The sequence below is a fragment of the Leptidea sinapis genome, chromosome 9 (genome assembly GCF_905404315.1).
Source record: "Leptidea sinapis chromosome 9, ilLepSina1.1, whole genome shotgun sequence".
NCBI lineage: Eukaryota > Metazoa > Arthropoda > Insecta > Lepidoptera > Pieridae > Leptidea > Leptidea sinapis.
The window spans coordinates 7,149,778-7,169,222 of NC_066273.1; the positions used below are offsets into that span (position 1 = coordinate 7,149,778).

The 19,445-nt window shown below is 35.0% G+C and overlaps 1 protein-coding gene and 1 long non-coding RNA gene across 4 annotated transcripts in view; one reads left to right on the plus strand and one right to left on the minus strand.

Annotated features, from left to right (window-relative positions):
• Nucleotides 1-17,150, plus strand: part of LOC126965933 (cGMP-dependent protein kinase, isozyme 2 forms cD4/T1/T3A/T3B) — a 200,210-nt gene extending 183,060 nt beyond the window's left edge. For all 3 annotated transcript variants that reach the window (XM_050809730.1, XM_050809731.1, XM_050809729.1), the window contains 7 exons: nucleotides 3,113-3,207; nucleotides 5,265-5,411; nucleotides 8,647-8,966; nucleotides 11,129-11,216; nucleotides 11,627-11,811; nucleotides 13,711-13,927; nucleotides 14,202-17,150. In XM_050809730.1, coding sequence (XP_050665687.1) covers nucleotides 3,113-3,207; nucleotides 5,265-5,411; nucleotides 8,647-8,966; nucleotides 11,129-11,216; nucleotides 11,627-11,811; nucleotides 13,711-13,927; nucleotides 14,202-14,367 — 1,218 coding nt within the window. In that variant the 3' untranslated portion in view covers nucleotides 14,368-17,150. The remainder of the gene's footprint in view (nucleotides 1-3,112; nucleotides 3,208-5,264; nucleotides 5,412-8,646; nucleotides 8,967-11,128; nucleotides 11,217-11,626; nucleotides 11,812-13,710; nucleotides 13,928-14,201) is intronic.
• LOC126966046 (uncharacterized) lies at nucleotides 914-5,977 on the minus strand. Its single transcript, XR_007729650.1, has 2 exons — nucleotides 5,715-5,977; nucleotides 914-1,333 (listed from the first exon to the last, which is right to left on the minus strand). It is a non-coding gene; the product is annotated as an uncharacterized LOC126966046 (long non-coding RNA).
• Nucleotides 17,151-19,445: the final 2,295 nt, after the last annotated feature.

The following is a 19,445-nucleotide window of genomic DNA, read 5'->3' on the forward strand; positions in this document are numbered from 1 at the left end:
TTGGACAGAAAAAAAACGAAAGTAAACAGTACGTTACCAAAGACGATTAAATGTTACACATTATGCGGAATTTTGACAAGGGCTGTCACACTTATTAAAATGTACTTTGAACTGTCATGGTTTTTGAAAGAATTAGGTTTTAACGGGATTCGGTCATTTTATTGCTTCATAACCCCGTGCAAACAACGTCATATTGTTTTCACTGGGACCCATGATTTTTATGTTTTTTAAACCAAAAATCCTCCAAATTCAAAGTCAAAATGTCTTTATTCATAGAAATCATATTTGATCATTTTGAATCGTCAATTTTTTGATTTCTTATAATAATAAGAGCTACATAATAATGTAGTTTTGTAATAATAATAATATATTACTCTAGAAAATTATAATGTTTTGTTTTATTAAGACTGAGTTAGAGTAAGTTCATACCTATTTTATCACTTGGAAGTTTATTATAAAGGCGTATACATTGCCCTTTCAATGATATATCAACTTTATGGAGCCTGTTGGCGGTAACAGCGAGTTTATCTTTATTCCTAGTATTAAACTTATGACTATCGCTACTTTTCATAAACAAGATCAAATTCCTGTGCACATACATCACATTTTCATAAATATATTCTCCAAGCAAGATATATGTCCCGTTACTAATTATTGTAATTCTCTTTATAATTTAACTGTATTATCACCCAGTATTATATCCTACACTAGATTAAAGGAATAACTTTGTTCATCATTAAATAATGGTACTTTTCTAAGAGTGCAAAAAATACCGGCGGAGTGTCTTGCGCTCGTTTTTCACTCTCCGAGTACCATTTGTTTCCGTAGCGCTGATTGTGTTAATTGACGTAAAAAAAGAATTTCGGACGAATCAGTCTTGAAAAAATTTATGATATATAAAACAATATTCAGATAACTACCGTGAAATGTATGCATTTAATATAAATTCCGTGTTCATAAAGTTACAAATTCTAGACTCTTGACATGCCCGTTGAACGACTTCTCTTCGGTTTGTGAATGGCCCCAATGCTTGCATAAAATTATTCTTAGTGCTACCTACCATCAACAGTACCCTGAATATTGTCTGATTATGGTTTACAAAAAAATGTAGTTCAATTCATGGCCATAGTTGTAAATGTTTTAAATCTTAATGTCCTCTATTTTCAAGCACTTGACAACCCTGTTTGGACTCTTCTATGTCCGGTTCCATGAGTTGAGTAATCTTAACTTTACGGTTATTTAAATTTCGGTTATCTTGTTCTGTTTTTATCTATTACGGATGTTTATTTAACTTCTTTATAGCGCTGGGAGATCTGAGATCACGTGTTTTTCTCTGGAAATTTAATACAGATATTGGGTTTTATTTGATGTTAATTTACGTTATAATTTAATATTGGTTATAAGTTTGAGTCGGCTTAGAGCACCTAAGATGAGAAGAGATGCCTAAAACATTAATGCATAAAAAATTAAAATCTTATATCTTTAAACGAGCAATTCTTGTATATATATATATACAAGAATTGCTCGTTTAATTCGAGATTCAGATTATATATAATATATATATATATATATATATATATATATATAATCTGAATCTTGGAAACGGCTCCAACGATTTTCGTAAAATTAAGTATGCAGGGGATTTCGGGGGTGATAAATCGATCTAGCTAGGTTTCAATTTAAAAAAAATGGTTTTATCCATGTTTGAATGAGAAACAGCTACAATAACATTAGAATACAAAGGTAAATTTCGTCACTATATACAAGACTATTGTAGCTCACATTGGGTGATCCGGAAAGCAGAAGACCCCGGTTCGAATCCAGATGTCCTATTAGTTTTTTTTTGTTCAAGTTTTGTACATTCTTAAAAATCCGAGCAAGGCTCGGTCGTCCGGATATTTATGGTTAATAGATAAATGCTTTTATAGTTTAAAAGAATTCTTTAGCCAAAAATAATAGTATTCAAATGTAATTTTTGAGAGGTACCTACAAACTAATGTTTATTTTATATTATATTATTGAATTAAAGCTATGTAATGTGTATTAAGAACGTATAAGTATAAATTAAATATAATATTCCAATATTGACAATCAAATATTTGTATGCCGATATATTGGCGAATTGTGCTGTACACCAATTAATTGTTAACAACTTTGTTACCACGATTCATACAAATAAATCATTTCATTTCATTTCACCGGATGCTCAGTACCATAACAAATACTTCATTCGTTATATCTTATAAGTATATGCGAAACGACTATGTTCATTATCTCGGTTTAAATAATGTTTGAATTATTAGAAAAATGTATGAGACCCATAATAAGAATCCAAAAAGTTTTTCAATCAAGTCATTCTTGAGAATTTTATTAGTAGCCATACTCAAAGTGCTCAACTGTATAATATTACACATAAAAATACGCTTTTTACTGATTAGGTAGGCACTAGGCACCACACGGTTTGAAACGCAATTATTACCCATATTTTGATACACAAAAATACCTACCTATTATTCGTGTGTACGATGTTTGTATTAACAGTGTAATAGTAAATAAAGCCGAAGCACTGTTACTGGTGAAATTCGCAACGGTTTATTATACTCCTCTGCTGAACGGGAACTGTCAACAAGCGTGACGTCAAATCCTTGCTCTGTGAACGGAACTCAATTTATTTTCATCGTTTCACTGAACACTGTATTGTTGCTTAATACAAAATTATATTATACTAGTTAGCATCCTAGACTACTAAGGTAGGGTAGCAGGTCCTAATCTCGGACGGTTCGAAATATGAACAAATGTTTGTTACGATACATATTTATATCTTATGTATTAATGTATTTACCGGTGAAGGGCTTCTATGTAATGGCTCAAAGTTACTAGTGCAATTGCGATGCCACTCAGAAATTTGCAGGGCATTTTACTTAACGTCAGGTGAACATCTTTTCATGGAAACAAATAATGTATGTTTACGTTTATAAATTATGTGTTTATATTATGTGTTTATAAATTATGTGAAATATTCTAACCAGTTCTACTTACTTCATTAGCCTTTGAGACAATATAATATTTAAGAAATAGTTACCTACGTATTAAATAAATATTTTTTTTTTAGGTTAAAGTGACGCAAAAACAACCCAACAGCAACGATGAGAAGTTTATCAGAACTCTCACCAAAGGCGATTTCTTCGGAGAGAAGGCATTGCAAGGGTAAGGAATCTGTTTTTTATATTATGTTATTCTGGCGGTATACAAGTTTCACCGATCGATCGGCCATCTATTACGATATCCTATCTAATTCGAAGACTAACATGACGTTCGCGATTTGAGATTTAGTCCATTAAGTCCACTTATTTTGGTAAAACTTTGTCATATTAATTATGAGAGAAAGTCGTAGATATTTTTACGTAAGTACAAAAACTATTCGCTACTAACTCTCAAATACAAAAATTTTAAGCTTTATTGAATTTTTCTTTTGAAGTACAGTTGAAATTATAATATCTTACATAAGATACATTTACATACTACGAAAAATGTGCATGTTCTTACCGCCACCCATTTCATTGCCTTTCTAAGATAATTTGTTTTCTTTTTCATAAATATAATATATCCAGATGTCAACGAAATTTCTTTGGAATTTCATTGTCAGTGTAAATTGAAAGTATCTAGATTGTAATTGCTTAAGTGCTAAAACTTTCTACTTCGAAAGTGTTTGAAAGAAAGTCACTTAAGAATAAAGATTAAGCTTAATTTTTAATCTCAACGAACACCAGGCCGACATTGTATATTATGTCCTTATTGTATTGCCTAAAAAATACCAGTACTGATGTAATAATTTTAATTCACTTTATATGCAGTCGTACTATGAAGAAGATATATTTGAACGTGTTAATCATAGTCTTATATACTAGCATATGGACGAAAAGGATAGCGAATCCATTGTTAAAGTAACCAATTTTGATTGACAAGTTGTACACAGTCAGCCACGCTTGGCATTAGTTCCTTAGTATTTTAAATAATAAACATCTAACTAACGCACATAAATCAGAATTTCAGCTGTCAGATAATTTTTTAATCATTTATTGATTCAAGTATAGGGTTACAAAATGTTTTGTGCCCTACCCTCTGCGGTAGGATACCCTGAATTGCAGAGGCTAGGTGGTTCCAAAGGCTTATACATTATTATTAGCAAACTCACTAAAAAAGGTGTGTGTGTGCGTGTGAATTTTATTTTTCGTTCGTCTATAGACGAGTTTCTTCTAATTCAATGATCTTAATATCTCACGTCACAAGACACAAAAGAGACGAGTCATTTTACCATCCTTGCTTGTCAAATATATTTTACAATTTTTTTTAATTAATGAGAACGTGAGAAAAGTAGCAGGCTGTAAGCCAGACAATATGTCAGAAAAAAATATTAATTTTTAGCGAACATGTTGGCCCGTCTAATATTAATACTCAACGATATGAATACTCAAAATAGTGAACTATGACGTAGCGACTAGCCATACGATCACATCGGACTGCACCAATCACCACACTTAAATTTGTCTCATATCGCATATTTATAAAGTCTCTCTGACTGTTATTTATTTGTAAACAAAAACAGATACATCCTTAAACATAAAATAGATATAAGCACATAGAAATAAGGATCCTTGCGACCGTTCCCAATATTCAGTCTATCTCCGGTTGTGGCCTACTTGAGATAAAAATCGTAACCATCGTTGACTTTTCTGTCCCAATAAACTTATCGACGGTAACTCACCTTATCCGTACACACTGTCTGTCAATGGTAGGACGTATAGCTTACCAGCGATAGAAGATTGTATGGAAATTGCAATTCACGCGTCCCAATATAAGGCGATAAGAATGACTTATCGTGTATCAATATACTAATATAATATATGTCCCAATGGATAGCTTCAGATTATTGACAGCTAATTACTGACAGTAGAAGATAGTAATTTATCTCTACCTGCAGATATTATATTGGGAACGGCCGTAAAAGCAGTTTCACTGAGTACATAATGCAATTGTAGACAATGTTACAATTTAGAAGAAATTTGGTGATTTCTAACTTACTCTGTTTGTGTCAAGATTTGTTTTATTCTGAATTTGTAAGTTTTAGATGAACCCTAAAACATATCTACATCATTAAATCTTGAGTTTCGGAGAGCAAACATTAATAAGCAATACTCTACCGACCATCTTTGAACATACAGTGAGTTCTACGGCTACTAACAATTATGAATTTGTGTTTCTAGGGACGATCTCCGAACGGCGAACATAGTCTGCGACGCGCCGGAGGGCACGACATGTCTCGTCATCGACCGTGAAACCTTCAACCAGCTGATATCCACTCTGGATGAGATACGCACCAAGTACAAGGACGAAGGCGACGACAGACACAGGTAATCTACCCTCAGATATATTTTCTGGATCCGATACTTTGTGTGGCAATCAGCAATGGCAATATTTTTTTTAAATGATATAGGAAGGTGACAAAAAGCCAATAAACCTCACGGAAAGCAAATTATGTATTAGTTTAAAATAGTTATGAACACTTAAGTTAATACTGTCAACAATAGTGATAAATATAAGAATGCTCTAACAATTTGGTCAAAGAATTCGTTACACAACATCTGCCTGGCCGATGCTACGCTAGTGCAGAATACTAAGCCTACCCGCTCATCAAATTTATTAAGGTTACTTACTGCTCACTCGCCACAAGTAGGAATTTTGCCTGTATTGGGATTATGATTCCATTTGTAATATACATAACTGTATTAACTGTGAATTTGAAAACTTTGCAGAAGTTGTTGTCCTAAAATACAGGCTCTTGCTAAGTATAGGCTTCAGTCTTTCGCGATTAACTGTGTTTTTCATAATACTGATAATTGCATTGTTTTGTACCATTGCGTGGTTGTGTTGAGAAAATAAAATCTTAATTATAATTAATTGGATGAAAATCACGGCCTAAAACTTTCACAGTACATGGATAAGATTGAAAAATACCCGTTATAAATTGTGCTTAGTTAGTCTTTACAAACAAATTGATGATTATTGTAATGGCATTTACAATAAATGCAAACATATTTAATATATACTAAGGAATAGGTACTTATGTAATTACATCTTCGAATTCATATGACATCAGGTAGACGCTGTCTGCGTCCGTTTCATGCTTGACTGATTTTGCATTTTCAAAAATCAAACAATATTCGATCGAATATTAATAGACAACAGATAAATTCAAATTAAAACTCTTTTATTACGGTATAAAATGTATTCGTTTTTATATTACGAGTGACGCTCGCAAAACTAATTCCCACGCCACGAAAACATCGTATTTTCAGAAAATGTTTAATATCCATTAAACATGAATAATTCATAAATTATGACGATGATACAATAGTTATCACACGACAAATGAAACAACAGCGAAGGTTTTTTCGCTTTGAAATAATTATTATAATATTTCCTATGTCAAGTTCACACCAAATACCGCGGTTAAAGAGATTTGATCCGCGCAACAATAGGTTTTTGTGTTGCTTTTTATGCTATTGTGTGAATTTGTGGATTGTTCTTGATCGTTTTGTAATTAATACTATTTTTATTTATAATGTTGTAAATGATCACGCGACACGTGTTTCGCCACTACACGAGATATCTTTAGAAATTTTTAATACACCAAACTCTAGAACGAGAGTGAATTTATAATATTTTAAATAGGGATGTATTTTCGTAAAATTACACTTAATTTTGTAAATATTTTTGTTGACGCATACTTGGATTCTACTATGGTAAGTTTTGTTGCAAGATAAGCAAATTAGTTAAACATATTCATAGTTGCATCAGTTTTTTTATGAAAATAAGGGACAAGACAAGCAAGGCGTTGAGCTGATGGAAATTGATACGCCCTGCCCATTACAATGCAGTGCCGCTCAGGATTCTTGAAAATCCCAAAAATTCTGAGGGGAACTACAATTGCGCTCGTCACCTTGAGACATAACATGTTAAGTCTCATTTGCCCAGTAATTTCACTAGCTACGGCGCCCTTCAGACCGAAACACAGATTACTGTGTTTCGGCTTATACATTACTGTTTCACGGCACGAATAGGCCATTGTGGTGCCCATAATCTAGTCGGCATCTTGTGCAAAGGAGCCTCCCACTGGTAGTTTAGTATCAATCTAATTCATTATTTGACCAATTCAAGGCACAATTTACCCAAAATACGACAAGGTTAGATATAAAAACTTAACGATTTATAAATAATTATATTGACTACTTACTTCTAAAATATAAAATTCTCATGTCGCGGTGTTTGTAGTTAAACTCCTTCGAAACGGCTTGATCGATTCTCATGAAATTTTAAGTGCATATTGGGTAGGTCTGAGAATCGGACATCTATTTTTCATCCCCCTAAATTGTAAGGGTGGTCATCGCCAATTTTTTTTTTAATTTTATTGACATTTTTTTTTAATTTGTTTGATTATGGGTCAACATTAAAAAATACATATAACTTCAAATTTTCACCCATCTACGATCAACAGTTACTTTTGTATCGCGATTTTAATATCGGCAATACAACGTTTGCTGGGTCAGCTAGTATATATATATATACAAGTTTGGAATACTTTTAACATATTTATCTATCATTCCAGCAATTTTAAAATTCCTAAATGGAATAGAACTATACATAAAGTGAATATTAGAAATGAAGAGCCCATTAATAAAATAACTATATCGTTTGTTCGTCTCTCATACTCTCGATGAAATAAAAAGTGTAAAAATCATAATATCGTAAAATATAGCACCATAATTCTGTTTTCACTTTTGCTCACAAGTGAATGTGATAAATGTGATAGAAATTAGTACACTACTGTAAGGTTATTAACTTTCCTCTGTGACATAGAAAATTAAAATTCTCGCGTTTTTGCGGCGAGAATCAATGAGACAATGAAGTGGGGTTATTAAACTTTAATGAAATTTTGATAAATAGAACTCACAAGGCTTATTTTCAACTTTTATGAATAGTATTTTATTATATTTTATCAGTGAGAGGCTCCTTTGCACAGGATGCCGGCTAGATTATGGGTACCACATCGGCGCCTATTTCTGCCGTGAAGTTACCTATGTGTAAACATTATTTCGTTTTGGTCTGAAGGGCGCCGTAGCTAGTGAAATTACTGGGCAAATGAGACTTAACATCTTATGTGTAGAGACATAAGATCGACCGACCGATTTTGTGCAAACCTCACATAAACCATCTACTAAATAGTCAGAGCAAATCCTAAACATATGGTTTGGATAGGTGAGCCCGTTCTTGAGGTATAAAATTTCAACGAAGTAGATCCAGTAGATAAAGCCACAACCGGAGCGTTGAAAAAGATATACAGGATTTATCAGCGATACGTCACGTGAACGGTTGGCTCAGTGGTAAGAGTTCTCACACGGTACGCGAGAGGTCGCGGGTTCGGGTCCCGCGTCGTTCATAAATTTTGTTTTCAAATTTAATTTGTGTTCTGTTATAAAATTCAAACTGAAAAAGACACGTATTTCATTTTTTTGTATCTACAGATTTTTTGTATGTGTGTATTGTCTAACATCCTTGATACAATAATGACTTTTTATAATATTTCAGACTTAACGAGGAATTTGCAAACTTGCGCCTATCAGATCTTCGTATTATTGCAACCCTCGGTATCGGAGGCTTCGGGCGCGTGGAACTTGTCCAAATCCAGGGTGACTCGAGCCGTTCCTTCGCTCTGAAGCAGATGAAGAAAGCCCAGATCGTCGAGACGAGGCAACAGCAGCACATCATGTCAGAGAAAGAGATAATGTCGGAGATGAACTGCGAGTTTATTGTGAAGTTGTACAAGACGTTCAAAGATCGTAAATACTTGTACATGCTGATGGAGACTTGCCTTGGAGGAGAGTTGTGGACTATATTGAGAGATAGAGGTGAGAATTATGTTTGGGAATCTTACAAATAGCAATCGTAGAGTGCTTAACCCTTGCTTCATGAGATACATAGTAGCTTTAAATTGTACACTTTTGGGGTAAATGTATATACCTTTTTAATAAAGTCCCAGCCACTATTCAGTCGTTATCTATAAATAAATTTAAATGTTTTATAAAAAAATGGCTCTGTCGTAAATCCTGCTACTCCATAGCTCAATATCTGAGTGATCGAACAGCCTGGAACTAGCCTATGATTATTTTATAGCAATAACAATTAGTTAATCCTCAAAGCACGACCACATACCAGAAGACGCAGTGTTGGTAGGCCCCCTACAAGATGGACCGACGATCTGGTCAAGATCGCAAAAATACGTTGGATGAGGGCAGCGCAGGGCTGATCGTCGTAGAAATCTTTGGGGGAGGCCTTTGTCCAGCAGTGGACGTCTTCCGGATGATGATGATGATGATGAACAATGACAGTATAATATTGTATATGTTATAAAAAGAGCGCAAAAAAATAATGCTGGCAGAGTTTATTGCGCCATTTGTTTCCGAAGCGGTGGTAGTGTTAGAAATGACACCAAAAAGAGGAAATAGGGACATGGGATACAATCTTATATGTAAAATTGTAAATATCATGCATTTTTGTTGATAGCAAGAAAAGTGTAAACTTGAAATTAAAGAATTTAATATTTATTGTTTCTTGTCTGTTTGACAATGAGGTATGGAAGAGAATAGATGCTTGCTTTAATCACTCTACGAGACTATTTAAATTATGCACTAACTATTCAGATAACTGTAATTTAAATTCGTTTTCTTTGTTCATCGCTTGCTTACAGAACAGGATTACTGTGTAAGTGAAATTCATAGTGAACATTTATTGAAATACGTGCTCTTTTATAACGATACTATTTTCCTTTGTAAATGTTATTTATGGGTGGTACAGCTCAAAGCTTTTTAATTAATTCAATTTAATGAATGATATTAAGAGATACGTAAGAACACTTATTACACAGAACTATTTATCTTTAAATAGTCTAGTTTATTGAGCTGAGGCTGAGTTTCTCATGCTCTTCTTTCAGGTCTGAGTGCCAAGTGATTTTTTACGTATTCGATCGCGTAAAAGTTAACTACAATTTGTATGGCGCTGAAAGAGCGCCATCTAGTGAAAGTAGAGGAAAACATCATAGCGAATTTTAATTTAATATATAGTTTGCGCTTATATTATTGATAATATTTTATTATTTAATTAATTTTCTTTATAAATAACAATACCAAGGTTAGAGCAAAATTGTTAATTTAGTGCTTTCTGTGTGCCAACAAATCAAAAGTTCTCTTATGGAACAATTGGTCCGTTGGTGGTGACCCGTTCTTGTCGATCGCTGGCTGACATGCATTAATTGACATTGAAATATCTTTAACTTATATAATTAATTAGTGTAAGTTATTATAGTACGATTCACGTAAGATGACCGACCACTGCGCAGGAGACACTTTTAGATCTCCTTGGGATGCGGGGTGAGGCGCAGGCAGAACGCATCAAGAGCATCAGAGCGATGCCATTGGTGCGTGCTTGTCACGTGATACGCCGCTCAGTCGCTATTGGTCTGTCGCAGCATTGTCGCGCTCCCACTACTCTCCAGTACAGTTTAAAACAAAAGTGTTTCGTTGTTTTTAATTGTGTTATTTGTTGAAATATAAGCTGATTAATTAATTATTCATGTGACTGTGGTAGAAGCAGACGAGAGCGAAGATGTGGATTTATCTGAATCATAGTAAGATGACTTAAATCGGAATCTGGCCCTAGTTTCTCAAGTTACACGATTCGCACAAATTCCATGATAGAGAGAGTCGTGGAACTTGAGGATAGCGATAGCGACAAATTCTTTTACTTACAAATTTAATATTTTAGATCAATTTGTTTTAAATTACTTACGTTTGATTTATTTTCATAACTATCATTAACAATATAACATAGTTGTATTATTTTACTGACATTAAAATATTATTTGGTCTAAAGTATTTTCTTCATGAGTGTACATGCGCAGACGGCCGCCATTTGTGGTCAACTTTCGTGAATCGATCTATAACCTTACTATTTATATCTAGCAACTTATTGGTTACTGGTATTATGTATTCATGTATATTATTATTGTTTTCAGGTCAATTTGACGATTCTACAACAAGATTTTATACAGCGTGTGTTGTCGAAGCGTTCCATTACTTACATTCTAGAAATATTATATACAGGTAAATATAAAAACTTATGTTGCAAAACAAAACATAAGTAAAAGTTATTAACTTAGATCATTTATAAGCCTAGATAGACTGTGACAGCTGTGAAAATATCGAGAAAAACTGGGGTTTACAGTTAATCTCTATTTTGAGCAATGCACGCACAGTAACATAACGTGCCACACAAATCGCGAGTGTAAGACGTAGCCTGTCACGCACACTAAAGAAAATAAACCTGGCCTGTTTTTATCGGTTGTCTAGTAGTAAGAGACTCTATATAGGCGTACAAATTATCTCTATTATCAAATAGGTAGAGACTTTATACCACAGAGTAGGGATGAATACTGTAGTATTCACTCAGTTGACGGCATCCTGTACAAAAAAGGTTCCCACTGCAATTATGTATAACTATTCTTTCTATCCAGGGATCTCAAGCCAGAGAACTTATTGTTGGATTCGAAGGGATACGTGAAGCTGGTAGACTTCGGTTTCTCGAAGAAATTGCAGGCGAGCCGAAAGACGTGGACCTTCTGTGGAACACCTGAATATGTCGCCCCCGAGGTCATCATGAACAGAGGTCACGATATAAGCGCAGATTATTGGTCACTAGGTAAGTAAAAATATGTTTCCATCTTATAATATTATTTAAATTAATTCAAAAGACGCCTTTTTAATGAAAAATATATACACAATATTCCCCGCAAACTGATAGAGGGACGGGCTATCATTTTAGTGACGTCAGGTCCAGGTGGACATTTCAATTAATCAGTACCGTTGGCAAAAGTGTTGGATGAATATTAATATTCGTATCGTGTGAATGTACTCATAATTTTTGGTATTCTTCTTTTCGGTTATTTTGTCTTCTTTTCTATTGTTGTTAAGTTTTGCTATCGTTGTCATATTTGCGTTAAAAAACACTGTTATGTATCTAAAAGCGATTATTTTGTTTATTAAAAATTTTAATGTCAGAAAATATAAATTATTTAAAAGAATATAAATTATTGCCAACTGTACTCCGCTTACGTCAAATAGACAGTATGACAAGGTTCCAATCCATTATCCTTGCTTTACATTACTGGATTTTTAGTAGGGATCCCTAATTTTTTGAAAATTAAATATAGCCTATAAAACTCGGGGATAATGTAGCTTCCCAACAGTGAAAGAATTATTCAAATCGGTTCAGTAGTTGCGGAGCCTATTCAATGCAAACAAACAAACAATCAAATCTTTCCTCTTTATAATATTAGTATAGATAAATGTTTATCATAAAACATCGAATGGATGAAATTATTTAATTTTTGATAAAGGCATATTATATTCTTGTGATTTTTAGAATAATGTCGCCAAAATCTGGCACGAGACTGTCTCGTCTCGTTAGTCTCGTGCCAGATTTTGGGGAGACAACACGTCCTAAGGATGCCTCGTGTAGAGGCGAAACACGTGTCGAATTGTTTAAAAACAAATATTGGCGGAATTAATACTAAAGAAAACTTAAATCATTTGTATAATTATGGATTTCCGCAAAGTAACGCCTACTTCAATAAATTTTCATAATGAAAATAAATTTTCATAAAATAAAGTTCTATCAATGAGGCACACAAACACAGAAAATTTGTACAAACAATCTTCTGTACGTATTTATTTGGATATTGTGTTTTTTTAATAAATGCACCAAATGCTGCGAAACTTAAAACTACTTTGTTGGTTTTTATTTTTATTTTTTAATTTTTTCCAAAGAAGATTATCCTTAATAATAATAATACTGTTTTAATAAATTCCGGAGTTAAATCTGCATCACTATCATTTGACATCTCGTATCAATGCATCGTGAAAATATTTGAAATTTTTAAGGCGACACTAAATGCCAGCGACCTTGAGCGATATGAGTTCCCGCCATCTATGTAACAAAGCCAATATTTTCAAAATTCTTGCGTGGAAAACAGTATATATGCTTACAATCCTCGTTATTCACTTCTAATCTGAATAAATGAATCTACACAAAAAAGTACAAGCTATAAGAATAACTTTTCTAAGAGAAGTACCAAAAAATTGCGTCACGCCATGCCAAAAAACTTGTTTAACTTCAAACAAATGTGGTAGTTCAAAAGGCTCGGCATTGTTAACTATAACCAACAGCAAGCATTAGCAACCTACAAATAAGACTTAAGGATATGTGTAACAGGATTAAGTAGTGTCCATAGCTCGAAATGCTATACTTTCACCACAAAACTTGTCTAAAAACACCATGATTGCGTGTTTTCTGCTTACTCTTCGCCTTAAATAAACATGGAAATCAATAATTTCTTAAAATGGCGTCTTTTTCCTTTGTTTTTGTTTTCTTATATAGCTTCATGACTTACTATACTTTCACATTTCGGTGCTTACACAAATTAAATTTGAACTCGAACCCGCGACCTCTCGCGTTCCGTGAGAGCGCTCGTTCCACTGAGCCAACCGTTTGGGTGACGTATCAACTTATTTCAATAATCACACAAATTCATAATTTCAGGTGTGCTGATGTTTGAACTGCTAACGGGTTCCCCGCCGTTCACGGGAGCAGATCCCATGAAGACTTACAATAAAATACTAAAGGGCATTGACGCGGTTGAGTTCCCCCGATCTATCACGAGGAACGCTGCGAATCTGATCAAGAAACTGTGCAGAGACAACCCTGCGGAGCGTCTGGGGTACCAACGCGGAGGCATCACTGAAATACAGAAACATAAGTATGTAGTCTAAGCTCTGCCTTACAAATTATTAATATTTACGGCCTATTTTTTGTTTCAAGCATATTTTGCGTGATTTAAGCCCGGTATTAGGGTTATCAGGACATATAGTACCTATACATACGACACAATTCCTCATTAAGATTTTGAGCATCAACGTCTCCTCGTAAAATTCCACACATTATTTTTAGCTGGTCGCAAGTCCGCCTGACCTCTAAGGAATTGAAAGTTATCCTTGTATACAACTTGTTAATTTTAAATACTTTTATTCCAGATGGTTCGACGGCTTCAACTGGGAAGGTCTAGCTCAGCGGACTCTGGAACCTCCGATCAAACCCGTCGTCCAGTCTGCTCTCGACACGCACAACTTCGACCAGTACCCGCCCGATGCTGACGAGCCGCCTCCAGATGACATGTCAGGATGGGACGCTACATTCTAGAACTTTCTAGAAAATTCCAGATCTTAATTTGGAAATTATTTGAATTAATCTTACATAGTACCTTTGAGGTAATTGAAATTGGAATTTTACTTAAATGCCGTTTGATTGACGAAAACCTTAATTGTTATATTTTCAAATTCAAAATTTTAATCGATTTTCATATATATTTATTTAGTCACACTGTTTTTAGTAGTAAAGTTTAGTAGATAAAGACACTGACGGCTGTTTTCAATAACCTATCTATCTTTAGTTTAACTTGCTAGAGGTAGGCAAATCTATCTTTTTACGCTTACTTACATTTCAATAACCTATCCACAGATATATTGGACTATAACTAATAATATAACTATATTGGATATAACTATGGATAGATAAGATCAAGATCTATTATTATTATATTTATATTAGCGTTTAATGACAAGTCATTAAACGCTAATAGCAATATATCCGTAACTAGAGATAAGTTATTGAAAACGGCCCTTTATTAATACCATCATTACTGAAATACATATAGCAAATTTGTGGCATAATATATAATTTGAGGACGAATGACATATAGACGATATAGTCATAATAATATTTCGCTACAAAAGTAGTTTATTTACAATTGTAAAAAGATTTGAATCGAATTTCTTATTCATAATTCATTAATTGTTAGGAACTAATCTCGTTAAGTAGTTATAAAGCGAGTTTGCCATTTTATTTCAAGGCTTGCCAAGAATTTGACAAAATATGTATAAATATTAATATTTTCATATTGTTTTCTGTAAATATGTATAGTATAATTCGTTTTATCTTGTTATTCACTTACTTTTTATATTTATGTATCTTTTTTATATTCTTGAAAATGTAGTATATATTGAACACGGACGAGTAAAAAAAGAAGGACTCCGCGCCGTAATATTAGGAAGTGAAGTCTCCCTTAAATAATCATATATCCACAAATACTTTTATAGTATTGTTTTTACACTTTTTCACAACGCACGACGGCATTTTTAAAATATTTTATTGAGACGCAAACTGATATGTCACAGACGATGACAATTCTCATAATGGCCGCCTATCGGCCTGTAGTAGTGTGAGTGTGTGCGTTGGGCTATGTATTTACACACTTACCGGCTTGTTTTGGTGCTACACTATTATGTAAGGTGACACGGAGTCCTTATTTTTTCACTCGTCCGTGGTTTTGAATATATTGTAATGTATAAAATCAATAGTCGAATTTTATTTTAATATTTTATAGTTGCAGGTGACATGTTTACCAAAAATGTTACCACAAATTTTTCTTTTTTCTTTGTATTCAACTAATTATCTATATATATTTACCTTATAAAATTATTATTTAATTTAAATGAAATATTAACTTGTTTAGTTGTATTTTAGAACACAATATTACGTATAATTACTGAGGCAGTGGTATTCGTCTCTTCGAATAATTTACGAAAGTGTTTAACATATATGTAATATAACATAATATGATTAGTTAGAGAATGAATATGTGATAAATTTAGCTTTGTTTTGGTGTATTTTTGGTGCTCAAAAAGAAATGTAAATAAAAATGTATGTGTTGCCGCAAAATTAACCTATATAACGTTTAAAACCCTCAATAAAAGCTACTATTGCGAATGAAAATTTTTGAAGCTTAAGAAATATATTTAAAAAAAAACATTCTGTGGTCTCCTGCAATTATATTGATGGTAGTATACACCGTAATATAATTTGTAGTCTCTTATACCTACTAATATTATAAATGTGAATGTAAGTTTTTACGCCGGAGCTACTGAGCCGATTTTGATTAAATTTGGTACGGCGATAGACTAGAGCTTGGGAAAGGACATACGCTGCATTTTATCCCGGAAAAATCCATTATCCAAAAATCCAAACGATGAGCTATAACTATACCAATAGCAGGCCTGTCTCACTCGCCGTGTTGGGAACGAGAACTGGAATAGGACATGAGATAATTCTGAGCTTATTCTTTTTCAAAACCCTTTATCTACGCGGACAAAGTCGCGGGCATCAGCTAGTAATTTATAAACGTGCCTTACTACTACATGACGGTTAGCTATAATTATCTTTGTTGGTCTCCGCTGCGCTCATACTAAACAACGCAGGCGTAGTCGCAAAGTGCGGCACCTAATACTACGCCCAAATGGGTGCCCTCGAGCCAGTCTCGAACAATGTGTGACGTTGACGTACCATATGTTCCGTTAAACTGTGCTAATAATTGAAAGTAAAATGCCGGGAATGATCAGTAAGTATGTTGTATTTTATTAATTTCAATGTAAAATAATACGAAGCATATGTTACAAAATTTGAAAGATGCCATTCCATCTAATAGTTAATAAAAAACCTATTGCTTTTGGGTAGTTCGGTATCTAACTGGAGCGCAGCGGAGACCAATCTTTAATCTAAGTTTGTAGACGAATTCGTACGTATCCTTCTTATTCCTTTAAATTTTGAAATTTTTTGCTTAAATAAAAATGGCGGGAATATTGGCATAATAAAATAAATCATAAATCATTGTAAAAAATATTTGTATGGTAGCTCTAGTAACTGTATATTTTTTTCGAAATAGCTTGTATTCGTTAAATGTAAATATTACTTAAACTCGTCATTATTATAAGAATTATGTATGAAATATAAATTTAATTCAATTTAATTGTATGTTATTAAATATAAATATCAAATGTTATAAGGACGTATATTTTTGTAACTCTAGGGTATGAAATGAAATTCTATTTTGAAGTTTTATTTGAAAATAAATTTATTGATTTCAATAATCTGTTTTTTATTGTCAATTTCATATAAATTTATTTATACATCACATTTTGGAGTTGAGTTATATTTTTAGTTTTTTACAAATTCACGCCAATTTGAAGGATTATTTATTAAACTGTTTGCTTCTATATAATAATTGTTTATTTTACTATCATTAAATGAAAAAGCTCCATCTAGTGCAATAATTGGTTAATGAGTTAAAGGGTGGTCAAAGCAATTAACTCAAGACAAAATACAAATAATTTAAAACACAAATAACAATAATACGGGAGCATTGTGTCGGCCACATACCTAGCGGTATACCGGAACTGAAGGCTTGCGCAAGTATACCTGAGCGAGTGTGTGACAAAACTTATACAAGTCTGGTAGGCAGATCGAAACTACGATCTATATACAAGCGCAAACTAGTTTGTGCAAGTATGCATGAGCGCGTGTGTGACAAAACTTGTACAAGTCTTTTTTTTTTTATGGAATAGGAGGACAAACGAGCGTACCTGTTGTTAAGTGATCACCGCCGCCCATACTCTCTTGCAACACCAGAGGAATCACAGGAGCGTTGCCGGCCTTTAAGGAAGGTGTACGAGCTTTTTTTGAAGGTACCCATGTCGTATCGTCCCGGAAACACCGCACAAGGAAGTTCATTCCACAGCTTTGTAGTACGTGGAAGAAAGCTCCTTGTAAACCGCACTGTGGAGGACCGCCACACATCCAGATGGTGAGGATGATATCCTAACTTGTGGCGTGTCGTGCGAAGGTGGAATTCGGCGGCAGGAATTAGGTAAAACAGCTCTTCGGAACACTCCCCGTGATAAATGCGGTAGAAGACACACAATGAAGCGACGTCTCTACGAAACGCCAAGTGATCCAGCCGTTCACAGAGTACTGGGTCCCCGACCCCAAATGGATCGAGCTGATACTTGGGTGCGCCAAACCAGAGATGACAGCAATACTCCATGTGTGGCCGGACCTGCGCTTTGTACAGCGCTAGAATGTGGGCCGGCTTGAAGTATTGCCGTGCTCTATTAATGACGCCCAGTTTCTTTGAAGCCAATTTGGCTTTGCCCTCCAGATGGCCACGGAATTGACAATCGCTCGAGATTTCGAGACCCAGTATTCCGATACTAGGCGAGGCTTTTAGGGAAGTGTTGTCGAAGAGCGGTGATGCGACAAATGGGGTTTTTTTTAGTGGTAAACGCGCAAACTTGAGTCTTCTGGGGGTTAAATTGGACAAGGTTCAATTTACCCCATTCCGCGACCTTCTCAAGAGAGGACTCGATAGAAGACACAAGTTTCTCCCGGCACTGGTCGACGATTTCCCGAGAGAGACGTGCATGGCCCGTGTATACGGCATCACCAGTGCTGTCATCTGCATAGCAATGAATGTTGGAGGTGTCCAACTTATCATTGATATGCAGAAGAAACAGCGTAGGAGATAGCACACAGCCTTGGGGCACTCCAACATTCACGGGCTTCGGGTTCGAGCAAAGTCCGTCGACAACGACCTGTATGCTGCGCCCAGTGAGGAAGCTGGAGGTCCACTTGTACAAGCTCTCGGGAAGCCCAAATGATGGAAGTTTAGAGAGGAGCGCCTTATGCCATACACGATCAAAGGCCTTCGCTATATCCAGGCTAACTGCCAGGCCTTCCCCCTTGCTTTCAATAGCCGCAGCCCATCTATGTGTTAGGTATACCAGAAGATCACCTGCCGACCGACCATGGCGAAACCCGTATTGTCGGTCGTTGATCAACTGGTGACCCTCTAGGTATACCAAGAGCTGACGGCTAATTATGCTCTCCATGATTTTGGAGAGCAGGGAGGTAATAGCAATAGGCCTGTAGTTTGCCGGATCCGAACTGTCTCCTTTTTTTTTGGATCGGATGGACAAGGGCTGACTTCCATGAGTCAGGGACTACGCCTTTGGAATAAGAGTGCCGGAATAAACGCGTTAGCACCAGCGTCAACTCAGGGGCACACGTTCTAAGCACGATTGGAGAAATGCCATCCGGCCCGCTCGACTTCCTGACGTCCAACGAAAACAGAGCTCGCCTAACAGTTTTCTGTCTGAACTGTACTTCAGGCATAGAGCTCTGACACCGCGGGATGGTCGGCGGTGTTTTTCCGTTGTCGTCAAGAGTCGAGTTGGAGGCGAAAAGAGCGCACATGAGATCGGCTTTCTCTTTTGCCGTATGGGCCAGGGTGTCATTCCTCATGTGCAACGGCGGCATGGACGGCTGGCTGAAGTTACCAAGAGCAGCTTTCGACAACGACCAGAACTTGCGTGTTCCGGTCGGGTAAC